This window comes from Ascaphus truei, chromosome 10 (genome assembly GCF_040206685.1).
Source record: "Ascaphus truei isolate aAscTru1 chromosome 10, aAscTru1.hap1, whole genome shotgun sequence".
NCBI classification, from domain to species: Eukaryota; Metazoa; Chordata; class Amphibia; order Anura; family Ascaphidae; genus Ascaphus; species Ascaphus truei.
In genome coordinates this window covers 20,279,018-20,293,496 of record NC_134492.1, presented here as the reverse complement: position 1 = coordinate 20,293,496, position 14,479 = coordinate 20,279,018, and the positions used below count along the sequence as shown (strand labels likewise).

At 45.8% G+C, this 14,479-nt stretch overlaps 1 protein-coding gene across 1 annotated transcript in view; it reads right to left on the bottom strand.

The window, feature by feature from the left end:
* ARTN (artemin) overlaps nucleotides 1-14,231 on the bottom strand; it is a 40,567-nt gene extending 26,336 nt beyond the window's left edge. Inside the window, exons 1-2 of the mRNA XM_075616105.1 lie at nucleotides 14,035-14,231; nucleotides 7,373-7,814 (exon numbers count right to left, since the gene is read on the bottom strand). Of these exons, the coding sequence (XP_075472220.1) occupies nucleotides 7,373-7,814; nucleotides 14,035-14,097 (505 nt within the window). The 5' untranslated portion in view covers nucleotides 14,098-14,231. The remainder of the gene's footprint in view (nucleotides 1-7,372; nucleotides 7,815-14,034) is intronic.
* Nucleotides 14,232-14,479: the final 248 nt, after the last annotated feature.

The window sequence follows — 14,479 nt, the reverse complement described above, 5'->3', positions numbered from 1 at the left end:
GCTAGTTTGTGCTAGACATGCCAGTGTGCTAGTTTGTGCTAGACATGCCAGTTTGCTAGTTTGTGCTAGACATGCCAGTGTCCGAGTTTGTGCTAGACATGCCAGTTTGCTAGTTTGTGCTAGACATGCCAGTGTGCTAGTTTGTGCTAGACATGCCAGTTTGTGCTAGACATGCCAGTGTGCGAGTTTGTGCTAGACATGCCAGTGTGCTAGTTTGTGCTAGACATGCCAGGGTGCGAGTTTGTGCTAGACATGCCAGTTTGTGGTAGACATGCCAGTGTGCTAGTTTGTGCTAGATAAGCCAGTTTGTGCTAGACATGCCAGTGTGCTAGTTTGTGCTAGACATGCCAGTGTGCGAGTTTGTGGTAGACATGCCAGTGTGCGAGTTTGTGTTAGACATGCCAGTGTGCGAGTTTGTGCTAGACATGCCAGTGTGCTAGTTTGTGCTAGACATGCCAGTGTGCTAGTTTGTGCTAGACATGCCAGTGTGCTAGTTTGTGCTAGACATGCCAGTGTGCTAGTTTGTGCTAGACATACCAGTTTTCGAGTTTGTGCTAGACATGCCAGTGTGCGAGTTTGTGCTAGACATGCCAGTGTGCGAGTTTGTGCTAGACATGCCAGTGTGCGAGTTTGTGTTAGACATGCCAGTGTGCGAGTTTGTGCTAAACATGCCAGTGTCCGAGTTTGTGCTAGACATGCCAGTGTGCTAGTTTGTGCTAGACATGCCAGTGTGCTAGTTTGTGCTAGACATGCCAGTTTGTGCTAGACATGCCAGTGTGCGAGTTTGTGCTAGACATGCCAGTGTGCTAGTTTGTGCTAGACATGCCAGTGTGCGAGTTTGTGCTAGACATGCCAGTTTGTGGTAGACATGCCAGTGTGCGAGTTTGTGCTAGACATGCCAGTGTGCTAGTTTGTGCTAGACATGCCAGTGTGCGAGTTTGTGCTAGACATGCCAGTTTGTGCTAGACATGCCAGTGTGCTAGTTTGTGCTAGACATGCCAGTTTGTGCTAGACATGCCAGTGTGCCAGTTTGTGCTAGACATGCCAGTGTGCAAGTTTGTGGTAGACATGCCAGTGTGTGAGTTTGTGCTAGACATGCCAGTGTGCGAGTTTGTGCTAGACATGCCAGTTTGTGCTAGACATGCCAGTGTGCTAGTTTGTGCTAGACATGCCAGTTTGTGGTAGACATGCCAGTGTGTGAGTTTGTGCTAGACATGCCAGTGTGCTAGTTTGTGCTAGACATGCCAGTTTGTGCTAGACATGCCAGTGTGCTAGTTTGTGCTAGACATGCCAGTTTGTGCTAGACATGCCAGTTTGTGCTAGACGTGCCAGTTTGTGCTAGACATGCCAGTTTGTGCTAGACATGCCAGTTTGTGCTAGACATGCCAGTTTGTGCTAGACATGCCAGTGTGCTAGTTTGTGCTAGACCACTTTGCTGTCAGAGAGGCCAACAATGCAGTGCAAATCAATGTGTCACTGGCCCCTGAGAAAGCAAATGGGTTAAGGAAGCTAAGAACACAGGTAAGATGTTTATAAGTAGGGTGACCAGATGTCCAGTTTACCTGGGACTGGCACAGTTTTTAGGGTTCTGTCCCGACTTTTCGGGTGCTGAGTTTTTTTGGATCCCCCTGGTGAGCACTGACTGCGGATGCGTGAAGAGCGCGTGCTGACTGCGCATGACGATCGGCACTTGCCGGCTGCTCGTGAGCATGCGCAATTGGCAAGTAGCCAATCGTGCATGCGTGGCCGGCAAGCGCAGTCAGCGCTTGTTGACTGCGCATGCATGACATTTGTCTCGTTTTTTTGCCGGGACAAATATGGTCACCCTGTTTATAAGGGGGACACACACACTATCTTGAATAAAGTCACTTGTATTGTGGCCCAGAAAGGATACCAATGTTTCAATCCGCTATGGGACCTTCATCAGAGTTATATATATATCTATATAGAATTCACACGTGTCTGTATGTCTGTCATGCTATGTCAACCTTTTTGCTACCAAGTCACCTTATACATAGACAGAATGCTCGTCACGAGTACGTTCTAGGAAAATTGCTGTATGTTTTCATTTCAAAAATGTTAACTCCCGAAAGTCCTCACTCTCCCATTACCGTTTGTCCTATACATTGCGTCAAAGCTTATGGTATAAAATATGTACGTAGCAGGGCCACCCCTGACTACTATTCTGCCCTAGGGCTGGCAGTAAATCCTGGTACTATCAGGTTTCCAGTAGTTGGTATGGAGTTTTCCCCTTCCCCTTGGTACTGCACTTGAGTGACAGCAGAGGATGGCACATCCTGTTGTAGCTGGGACAACGGGGTGCCCACCTTCTGGCTGTACTTAAGGGCAGGACCGCACTAAAGTTGGTAGGTTGTTCCTTCCCCTCTGCGGAAGGCAGGTCACACAACTGGGAACCTGAGATTGGGGCCTTCCCATGTGCTCTTCCCTCCGGGGGAGAGTGAGTGTGGACGATACCTCTGCCTCCGCTAGGGAGGTGGGGAAGAGCTAGGACGGCTGCGGGTGCCCTTGGCCTGTAGTGATGGTCCAGGGACCATCTTCAGTGATAGCTGACCTGACCGACTGTATCCGGCAGAAGACTGCCGTGTAACTGTTACTGCAGAGTGTAGTAATAAACCCGTTCCTGTTTTGCAATATACCTCCTGCCTGGTGCGTGACCTTACTGGGGGGAGAGGTAATAAGTTCTACCGTGGGAGATCACCTCCAGTTCGTGGAGTCCATGGCAGAAGAGGCGCTGCACTGCTAAAGAGATATGTGGGATATGAACCCCAGTAGTGTCCCCACTACCATCGGCGGATGACACAGCCCTCCTGTGTGCCAGCAGATATATGCACCATACACCCTGTAATGGCCCCTATCTGCAATTGGGTGGGGGAAACACCATTATATGTACATAATCACTATTATATTCTACAAACTGGTTGTACAGAATTTGTATCACTTGCGTTACATGTGTAAGCAGTGGTACTATGTATGTACTGTATGTGTGTGTGCATGTTTGTATGAATGTATGTATGTATGTGTGTGCATGTTTGTATGAATGTATGTATGTATGTGTGTGCATGTTTGTATGAATGTGTGCATGTTTGTATGAATGTATGTATGTATGTATGTGTGTGCATGTTTGTATGAATGTGTGCATATTTGTATGAATGTATGTATGTATGTATGTGTGTGTGTGTGCATGTTTGTATGAATGTATGTATGTATGTGTGTGTGCATGTTTGTATGAATGTATGTATGTATGTATGTATGTGTGTGTATGTTTGTATGAATGTATGTATGTATATATCTTTATTTATATAGCGCCCACATTGTACTCAGCGCTTTACAAAAGAAACAATACAATATGTGCAACAAAGTCAGACAATAGGAAAGGAAATCCCTGCCCCAGAGAGCATACAATCTAAGTATGTATATATTTCTGCTAAGTTGGGCTGCCTCTCTAACCCCTTTAGCAATTCATTGATAGGCAATGGCAGTGAAGGGAACGCACGACCAGCCCCCTGTACTCTATTGCATAATGCACACTGTTGGGGACTAAAGCTTTAAATTCTGAGACAATCTAGTATCTTCACTGCATTGCTGGCCCTCTGGCAGCAAAGGGGTTAATTTATAAATCTCCCCCTCTGAAGCCTTCTCTCCCTGGCACATTGATGTATGGTTGGATAGGGTTATAGGTCTCCCTCGTTTGTGTTCTCCTGGTGTTGGTAATAAAATGGGTGTCTGGAAACCTGTAGTGTTTTGTTGTTTTTCCAGTGACCCTTTTCTGTCTCTAATTACATTTCCCAGGCTTGCCTGAACTGGCGCACAAATATATAGTGTATGGTTATAAAACCTCGGAGCACAGGCATGGCACTGGGAATTTTACTTGGTCCACAGCGGGGTTTGCACTGAGCCAATAGGTGTTCAAACCTCCTCGGTTAAAGCTGCAGTCCAAGCAACATCCTACATGTGTTTAAAAATAAATAAACCAGTTCTGTACTATGAGAAAATACTGGTAGCATTTTTAATGTATTCTAATGTAACAAGCATTTTTGTTTTTATAGCAACCATTTACAAAGTCGTATCCCCTCCCTCTTCTGAAACAGGCTCTGGAACACCCCTTTTGCCCTCTCTCTAGCAGTGCTCCAATTGTATCTAGTGCCTGCCTGGTCACATGATCTTCCACACGGAACTTTGCATCTTGGGTACTCTTCTGCAGCACTGACAGTGATTTAGTGAACCCCCCCCCCCAGCCAAATCTTCACCGATCGATTACAGGAAAACGGATCGATTGGCAACTTAGCTAATCACTTATCAGTGTGCAGATTGTATTGATGCACATATTGAATGGAAAAAATAAATAAACATTTAAAAAAAACGACGGCTTTAAAGACCAGCTCCGATGCACAAACACGGAGACTGCAGCGTGTCCTCTGAAAAACCTATTTGGTTGTAGAGTTTTTGCACCAGCTATTGAATATTTAACACAAAACCTGCTATTAGGCCATAGGCATTTATTCCATATGATCTTACTAATAAAGGCATGCCCCCCCCCCAAGTGTCACAGTTTCAGCAGGACTGCCCCCAATTTCTCCCCTCAACCCGAAGTCCAGGGTAAGGGTAGTTTGTCTGCCCCTGGATCACCCCAATATCCTGCTGCCAGTCACTGCCAAATGCTTGTATTTGCCACCTCCCTTTCAGCTGACTTCAGTGGAAGGAGGAGGGTGGCCGCCTCTGGGAGCACGTTGGCTGCCTGTGCAGAAACAAGTGCCAGCTCCTATGCTGCAGACGTCTCCTTGTCCTCCATCCTTCATCTAAGGAAGCTTGTTAAATCCCGCTGATTCCACCATCAGCCCGGTAGGGATATGTCAGCCTTACAATACCTCTCCCCTCCTCCATACATTGCAGCCTGGGGGGGCTTGGAACCCTTCTGTCTCCCTTGATGCCAGAGCTGTCAACAGGTAAAGGGCTGGCCTCACAAAGTGGGTGAGTCCTTACTAAGACCCTTCAACTGAGAATCCATCAACCCCTTTCCTACCGGAAGAGCAGTTATTCATAATAAATTCCCCAGCAACGATTAACCCCGTCCCTACCGGAGACTGCAAAATTGATTAACTCCTTCCCGAGACCCCCAGAGCATTGATTAACCCCTTTCCTATCAGAAACTTCAGAGCTATAACTCCTTCCCAAGACCCCCGGAGCAATGATTAACCCCTTCCATAATGGAAAGTAACTGCAAAGCTATGATTAACTCCTTCCTTAGACCCGCAGAGCAATGATCATCCATTCTCAACAAGAGAAAAACCCGCATTGATTTCCTCCCATCTTATCAGATCCATGCAGAGCCATATTTAATCTTCCTAACCTGCCATAGACCCCAGGACAACAATTAACCCCTCCCCTAAACCTCAGAGTAATAATTAACCCCTTCTGTCAGCGACCTTCAGATCAGTAGTCAACCCTTACATGGGGTAATGTATGACTGAATATAAAGCAGTGTTTTTTCTGTCACCGCCTTGATATTTTTAGAGATATATCCTTGCGCCACCATGCTGTACACCCACAATAAATAATATGTTTAGTTCATTTGCCTTGCCCCGGATTGTTATTTCCTGGACCGGCTGTGCTTCGCTTCCCCCACGTGGATTTTCGCCTTGATATTTTGACATTTTGGGGGACATGCTAAAGGTTCCCTTGCCCTTCTCCTAGAGAGGATGTTCCCTGCAGTAGCCTTTATAACAATGCATTCCCACGTCCCCCCAATCTCTCCTACCTTCGACTTCACACCACGTCCGTTCATACTGATATGTCTTTTACACTGAAATATTCTTTCCACCTATGCCTTAGTTATACCCTGGGGACGTTTGAGCATTTTTTTGCATGCACTCAAGGCTGCTATCGCTGTACTTGCCAAACTGGAAACCAACATGCTAAATACCTGAAAACTCCCTAAGATTGTTTCTCTAGCAGAAAGGTGTTTGTCTGCACTGGACACTGTTGCTCTAGGAGTTACCTACAATGCGAATTGGTGCATTGCAAAAACACCCAAGTCTGAAAGGGGCTAAATTGTCACTAAACAATATTGCTCAATTGGCTACAGAACCGGTATTATTTGCAGAACATGTATTCAATATTTTAACATTGCCTATCTTTTTCTGTGTTTGTTTGATAATCATTTTCTATGATGTTATGCAAATTTAGATATAGCAAGTACCAAACCGTTACCAAGACTATGTCATTGTTGTAAAGGAACAGACTTTTTGGGGAACACTGGCTGGATTTATAACACAAATCATGTGCCCAGTAATGTACAGCACATCACTTTTCTCCCCTTGTAAAATATTGTGCCGTCTGCCCTCCTAATGTCAGCTACCAAACTCTTCCAATCAAGAACCCACTATCTGTCCACATGAGAAGAAAATGAAATCGAATTAATGTCAATCCGTCGCACACGGGCGCGCAGCGGACCCGAGCTTATGCATAATCACCTCTTTTATTCAGCAGATGTGACAACACAACGTTTCTGGGGTCGCAGCCACTGCGTCAGGTGCACATAGTCAGGAAGGGTCTGCGACCCCCAAAACATTGTGCGATCTGCTCAATAAAATTGTGATTATGCATAAATTCGAGTAGGAGGTGGGTCTGTGTGCGAAGGACTATCATTAATTACACTGTCTATCTTGGTGTAGTAAGGATCGCTTCACAGACCCTGTCTGTCTGAACCACCCACAACTACTACAATTCAATGTACCCCCAAAAGGAAACTGCACAGGCACTCACAATCCTATATGTGAAAAGAACATTTAAATTGGCATACATCCTAATCCACTGTATTTGTTTTGCATCTCTGCTAATAAGGAGTAGCTGCGCCATGAATCCATTTGCTATTAGAGAGGCAGTCGGTGTACTGGAAAGGTGCTGGTAACACAGGAGAAACAGGAACCGTGTGAGACCCAGGTTACATTTGCTTGTGATCGTTGGCAAGTCACTTTATCTTCCTCCCCTGCCTGAAGGGTTTGCAACACACGCATCATTTAGGCATGTGAACTCTCACTTATTGATCGCTACGCTCACTCATTGTTTGCTATGAAAGGGTTTGTAGGTTGTCACAAATGTATTCCATTCATATTTGTTTGTACTGTAAATCTCCCTCATTTTATTCCTGTGACAATAATGCCTTACAAAGCCTAACTCGTATTAAAACACTACTTGAGATCACTAAACATCTACGGATTAAAGTTCTGGTCTCAATTTAACCTCTTCACTGCCAGAGGTGCACCCAATGCCAAGGTGGCAAACACATCCCGAAACTTGCGGGGAAAATATTTTGTTTAGTCTATAATCCGGTATCCCTGAAAGTTGCACTCACCGTAAATTCTCCCTTTGTTGCTCCTCTGCTCTCCTAAATATTTCCTTCTTCTTCTTCTTTGCTCTGGGTACCAAACTTTGGAAAGCTTTGCTGTGCTCTTGGCTCTGGGCTCTGCAGCCTCTGATGGGTCTCTGCTCCACTCAAGACACTGCTCCTCTGATGCATTCAGTGTGTTTTCCCAGTACACCTGTCCATACTCTACTATGCTCCTGTGCAGCTCCCCGCAATTCTGGGTTTGGTTCCTCCACCAGTGGCGCAATGTGACAGTGAGGTCCCCTTGCCCAAAACTGAGCATCTCCAGGGGATGAGCCCTGTTTAAATCCAGTTCCACTGCACCATAATCTGTCCTTGGACAGAGTCTGTCCAATACTCCAGCCAGGAAATCCTCTAATGCAGAGTGTAGGGACCACCGCAGCCTCTGAGCACAGAGCACACTGTGTGCCTGCAGAGAGAGAGGGGGCAGAGAAAACAGAGAGAGGAAGGGAGAGGAGGAGGAGGAGGAGGAGGAGAGAGGAGTGAAGAGCAAATGTAATTAATCCAGAAACTCCCAAAAGCTGCTGCCAATCATTTTATCACACTTCACATTACATCATTTTATCCAACACATTATATACAGTGGCATAAAGTGTTGCAGAGAAAAGATAAGGACGGAGCTATACACAGAGATATGGCTATAAGAACAGAGCTATGTAGAGCAAGAGCAATACAGAGATACAAGAATGCAGAGACCAAAGGATATAGATACGGATGGTTAGATAAAGGGAAATGGCTATACAGAGTACCCTGAACATGAATACAGAGACAGATGTACAGCAACCAAGTGACACAAATACTGTATAAAGATAAAGTAAGAAACAGTTGCATACATGAAATAACTGCAGTATACAGTGATGGATATAGAGCAAAATGAACATAGCCATAGAGGTCTATAGAGCAAATAAGGGATCCAGTGTGACAGGGTTACATCCAGAGACACAGGGAACACAGACATACAGAGACATTCAGGAGAAGACCTCACATTGGGATACAGACAGAGACTTGGGGGATGCAGATATAAAGGCACAGGGAATTACCTCATTAATGTCTCTAGGGTCAACTGTCAAGGTCATTAGAATGACGCAAGAGCTTGGCTTATGTAAGTATCTTTCATCAGATCTAGGCAACATGTTAGATTACATGACTATAGATGCAAATTTCTTTCATTTGAAGGAAGTTTCATGATTACACACAAGGAAAACTTCTGGAGAACGTGAGTTGGTGACTTACCTTCCCAGAAACATGTGGATGCCGACAGACCGGAAATACAAAAAGCACAGACACAGAAAAAGAGGCGCCATGTAGAAAGGGGTGCAAATACCCATGGGTGCAGAGGAGCGAGATGTAGTAGGATACAGTGGGGATACAGATGTGCAGAAACACAAAGGTGACAGACATACGGAAGTACAGTACAGTGGTAATATAGATACTGACTCAGGGATTCACAGAGAGAGATGGGAGACTACGAGAAAGTATAGAGAAAGAGGGAGACTGCAGATACACACAGAGACATAGAGGGAGACGAGAGAGAGAGAGAGAGAGAGAGAGAGAGAGAGAGAGAGAGAGAGAGAGAGAGAGAGAGAGAGAGAGAGAGAGAGAGAGACTGCCGATACACAGAGAAAGAGACAGCAGATACACAGACAGTGGCAGGAGACAGCAGATGAGAGGGGCAGGAGACAGCAGATACACAGAGAGGGGCAGGAGACAGCAGATACACGGAGAGGGGCAGGAGACAGCAGATACACGGAGAGGGGCAGGAGACAGCAGATACACAGAGAGGGGCAGGAGACAGCAGATACACAGAGAGGGGCAGGAGACAGCAGATACACAGAGAGGGGCAGGAGACAGCAGATACACAGAGAGGGGCAGGAGACAGCAGATACACAGAGAGGGGCAGGAGACAGCAGATACACAGACAGTGGCAGGAGACAGCAGATGAGAGGGGCAGGAGACAGCATATACACAGATAGGGGCAGGAGACAGCAGATAGAGTAAAACACACAGAGCTAGAAAAGCAGAGGAAATTGATATTACCCAGAGATAAAGGGCATGGGGGGGGGGGGGGGGAGGAACAGTTATAGGCCGACAAATCAGATACCAATATAGAGACACTTTAGAATATAGGTACATGCAGACATAATAAACACATACAGAGACGTCAACTTCCAAAAAATGAAATCAATTACATTTACGGGCTCTGAATGAAAAAAATGGCATTTTAATGGAAAAGTGCTGATTTTATAATTGACATTCCATTGAAGTCCATGAGGCTCTGAAGGTAGAAATCAGTGAGTCTGACCCCAAATCAGTGAGACTCAGACAATCAGTGAGTGTTGACATTCCAGATCAAGCAGTAGGGGGTACAAACATACAGATGTGCAGGGGATATACAGAAGAGTGGGAGAGGGAGGGTGATATGCATTTTTGCGGAGTGAAAACAGCTAAACAGAGACAGAGGAAACACAGATAATCAGATACATATGCAGAGAGACATCATACATAGGGGCAGATTCACTAAGCTCTGATGCTTGGTATATCCCACCCGATCCAGTGTTATCTGCCATTGACTTGAGTAGCAGTTAATGCCAGATTGTGGGTGCGATACCCCGTATCAGAGCCCGATGAATCTGCCCAATAGATTGGGATATTCAGTCATTCTGCGGAGGCGGCGATAATACAGAGTGCCGTTTATACTGAAACACAGAGATAAAAGGGAAAATGATTGTACAAAAATGCAGACAAGTTAACGTTCATTTTGGGAGCCCGGAAGAAAGATGACCTGTTTTCTAGAACATTTAGGATTCTGTTAACCCTTTCTTCACAAAACCCAGAGATGACTGGTTGTGTAACCCCTTCAGTACCAACACAGCACATCCACGCTGATATTGTGTAAACTTGTTCAAACTTCTTGCTCTATTAACCCCCTCACAGACCTTCGTTGTGTTAACCCCTTCACTACATGCTGTGTAGATTATTTCTCTATAAACCTCTTCATCAATTTTTTTTACAGATCCTTGCTTTGTGAGCCACTTGCAGATTAACCAGCGATGGGCACATTTTTGGGGGCGGCTTTAGATCCGCCACGGATCGGCAGATCAATCTCAAAAAGGACGATTTGCCTTTTCGGGATTTTTTTAAATTATTGACAATCCAATCCATGGATTACCCAATTTGTTGGTGCATTTTAAGAATCCAACCCACGGATTGTTGATCCAATCCACGGATTACACAATCCACGGATTGTTGAATCCACGGATTGGATTCTTAAAATCCGCTAGCGGATTGCAGAATCCGCAGATTGGTAAAATCCCCCAGCGGATTGTATCTAATGGCGTTTGTTTTTAAATTAATCCGCACGGATTGAAACGGGCACCATCCGGCAACGGATTTTACACCGCGGAAGGGATTTTGAATGGAAAGCTCGGGAAATCCCGCAAAACGGAATATGACAGCTTCACCCATCTCTACCTGCAGATTACCGCTTTCTAAATCTCTCGCATCTACTGTGAGATCAATGTTCCAGCAGCATTATTAAACCTGCCCTTTTCCAACCTCTGATCTCCATATTAAGAAGAGACCCCGTTGAGTAGGGAAGGCGATCGCCATGTCACATTTGAAGGTTCTCTGTAACCATTAATTCCATGTTTGCGAGGCAGAAACAGCACACCGTTTTGGGTAGAATGAGAGCAACCCAAGAAGAGAAAATCGCGTCACAACCATGATTACTTTGGGCTCGAAGTAGCCCGAGGTGCGAAGTACTTCCATGTAATCAAACTGGTAAAGACGTGTGAAAATGAGGATCTCGTGTATTGGGCGTCAAGGATCTCTTGTGATCATTCTGAAGATCTCAGACTTCGCATCCTGCATGTTGCCAAGCTGAGAAATTCATCTGCTCAAAGTCCTGTGTGTGACCTGGGATCTCGTGTTGTTAGACCGAGCATTTGCATAGAATCACATCCTGGATTACCAGCCCTGTGATCCCATGGGATCAGATGTAGATCCTGTGGAGTTGGGATTCTTTGCTATCACAGTGAGGATATGATGCATTATTTCATATATCATTTAGTACCACCACGTTTGTATTACATCACAACAGTGCTTTGCTTCTGTTTTTTTTTTTTTTTTTAAAGAAATGGCTCACGTGGTAAGGTGGCCTCTTTGAAGTGGTTTGATAGCCAACTCTTGTGCTGTCGAAAAAAAATTGATTGTAAGCTCTTCAGTTAAGAATATTGGAGTCGGTGCTATGAATAAGGAGATGATAATAGAAACAGGATCTGGATTAGGATGCCACCCTCCTCCTCATATACAGTACCATTGCATTTTTAATGGTCGGTAAAAGGATGTGTAACCCTTTCACCACCAGAGGCACCAGCAATGACTTGCTCTGCAGTATGTTGCAGCTGCCCCACGGCCCCACAGCACAGGCATTAATAGGATGATGCCCTTCTGCATCAAGCACAATACTAGTTTACCAATGCGATGACCCTGTAATTATATTGTGAAATTCTGAAGAACCCCAACCCTCTCTAATAGCGCGTCTGAGAACAGATGCATTGTAAGGAACCCCAACCCTCTCTAAGGCCTCGGGCATGGTCAGCGCTTAGTCACTGACCTGTGCTGAGGCACGCTGATGCTTACCAGTGAGCCCCTGCAGCCGCAATGAGAGCGGCTTCAGCAGGGGCTTCTGCAAGCGTGCGGAAGCGTGGCTCTTATAAGAATTTTAGGGCCAAGCGCTCAAGGGAGCGCAGGGCCGGTCACGTGAGCGGTTCGCCCAATGAGGGCGAACCAGCTCCGTGACGTCACTGGCCCGCCCCCGACATGCCCACGGACGGCGCGCTAACCAAGGCCAGGGAAAGCACCCGCTTTCCCTCAGCCTCAGCGCGCCTCCGTACGGCTGCTGCAACCCTGGACGCAGCCTAATAGCGCGTCTTAGATCAGATGCATTGTAAGGAACCCCAACCCTCTCTAATAGTGCGTCTGAGATCAGATGTATTGTAAGGAACCCCAACCCTCTCTAATAGTGCGTCTGAGATCAGATGCATTGTAAGGTACCCCAACCCTCTCTAATAGTGCGTCTGAGATCAGATGCATTGTAAGGAACCCCAACCCTCTCTAATAGCGCGTCTGAGGTCAGATGGATTGTAAGGAACCCCAACCCTCTCTAATAGTGCGTCTGAGATCAGATGTATTGTAAGGAACCCCAACCCTCTCTAATAGTGCGTCTGAGATCAGATGCATTGTAAGGAACCCCAACCCTCTCTAATAGTGCGTCTGAGATCAGATGTATTGTAAGGAACCCCAACCCTCTCTAATAGTGCGTCTGAGATCAAATGCATTGTAAGGAACCCCAACCCTCTCTAATAGCGCGTCTGAGGTCAGATGGATTGTAAGGAGCCCCAACCCTCTTTTATAGCGTGTCTGAGATTAGATGCGCATTGTAAGGAACCCCAACCCTCTCTAATAGCGCGTCTGAGATCAGATGCATTGTAAGGAACCCAACTCTCTCTAATAGCGCGTCTGAGATCAGATGCATTGTAAGGAACCCCAACCCTCTCTAATAGCGCGTCTGAGATCAGGTGCATTGTAAGGAACCCCAACCCTCTCTAATAGCGCGTCTGAGATCAGATGCATTGTAAGGAACCCCAACCCTCTCTAATAGCGCTTCTGAGATCAGATGCATTGTAAATGCTTCGGTATTTGGTGCAATTTTCAAATGACCTGAAAATTGCAGGGAACCCTTTAGGGATGCCCGGGGAACCCAAGGGCTCCTAGGAACCCCTGTTGGAAAATGCTGGCTTAGATGAATAAGGGAACTTAATATATCAATAGGTCAAAATATATATATATTTTTTAAATAAAGATTTGCAGAAATTCTAAATCATTTATCCTCACCCCATTTTTTTAAATACACCGCCTTAACTCCTTAACTACCAGAGGGGATGAGCAAAGCATTGCTGGCCCCTCTGGCGGCGAAGGGGTTACCAGAGTATGTCAGTCTGCAGAGCCTGATTTAGAGCAGTTCTGTGCTACAAGACCAGTTACCTTCACTGTTTACCCAAGTCTCTCCCTCCCTGGCACACACACATAAACACACTGCAGCTTCCTACTTGTATACTTTGTGTATGCCGATACGTCCCTTCATCGTACCGTTTACTCAAAGTCATCCAAACCTCAACAACGCGCAAAGCGCCGGACACTGCGTACGCAAGGACTGCGAAGAGTACGATGGAGAGGTAAAAGCAAGACCTTGCAGGTAGGTTGCGGGGATAGACAAGGATGGCTGCTTTGGCATGTAGGGGTATGGGGGTTAGGGAGGGTGGTATGAGGGGTGGGGGGGATATGGGGGTGGGGGGGGCAGGTAGGGTGCTGCCTGTTTGGTTTTTAAAGGTAACAATAAAGTCACCTATACTTATTGATAAATTAAAGCCATGGGGTGATTCCCACACAGGCACAGTCAGCTTATGAATCTCAACTCTCCAGCTCCTGACTCAAAGTATCACATACACTATGCTTCCCTCTTCTTTCACTACAGCCCCAAACTTGTACTTGTGTTTTTATCTCTATGTTATCTCCTTGTCCCCTCTTCCATTCCCAGCGCCTGTCGAAGTGGTTGTAATGACACCTACCTTGCTTGCTTGCCTTCTCTTGCACACAGGCTGCTGCTGCTTCTCTGATCCACCCCATGGCATGCTCTGTAATAGAAAGGCTTGTGCTGATCCTATCCTATGCTGAGCTGTTAGGAATTGCTCCCACCTCCCAGGGGGATCCCTCCCTGCTGCCTGCTTTCTAGCCTCGCAGCTTCCCCTACCTCTCAAACTCAACTGTATTTATGATGCAGTTTAAAAAAAAAAAAAAGGAATACAAACGGCAAGTCCAACAGTTTAAGGTTTCCAGATGAAAGCAAAAAGCTTGAAGTGTGTCCAGCAATTGTGGATTTTCCATATTAAAGTCTTGTTCCATTTAACAGGTTTTTTTTTTCTAATTTACATGAAAAGATTCCACATTCTATAAATGTGTCCACTATTACTAAGTATTTCTGTTGTATGCTGCCTTGCATTATATGATGCAATA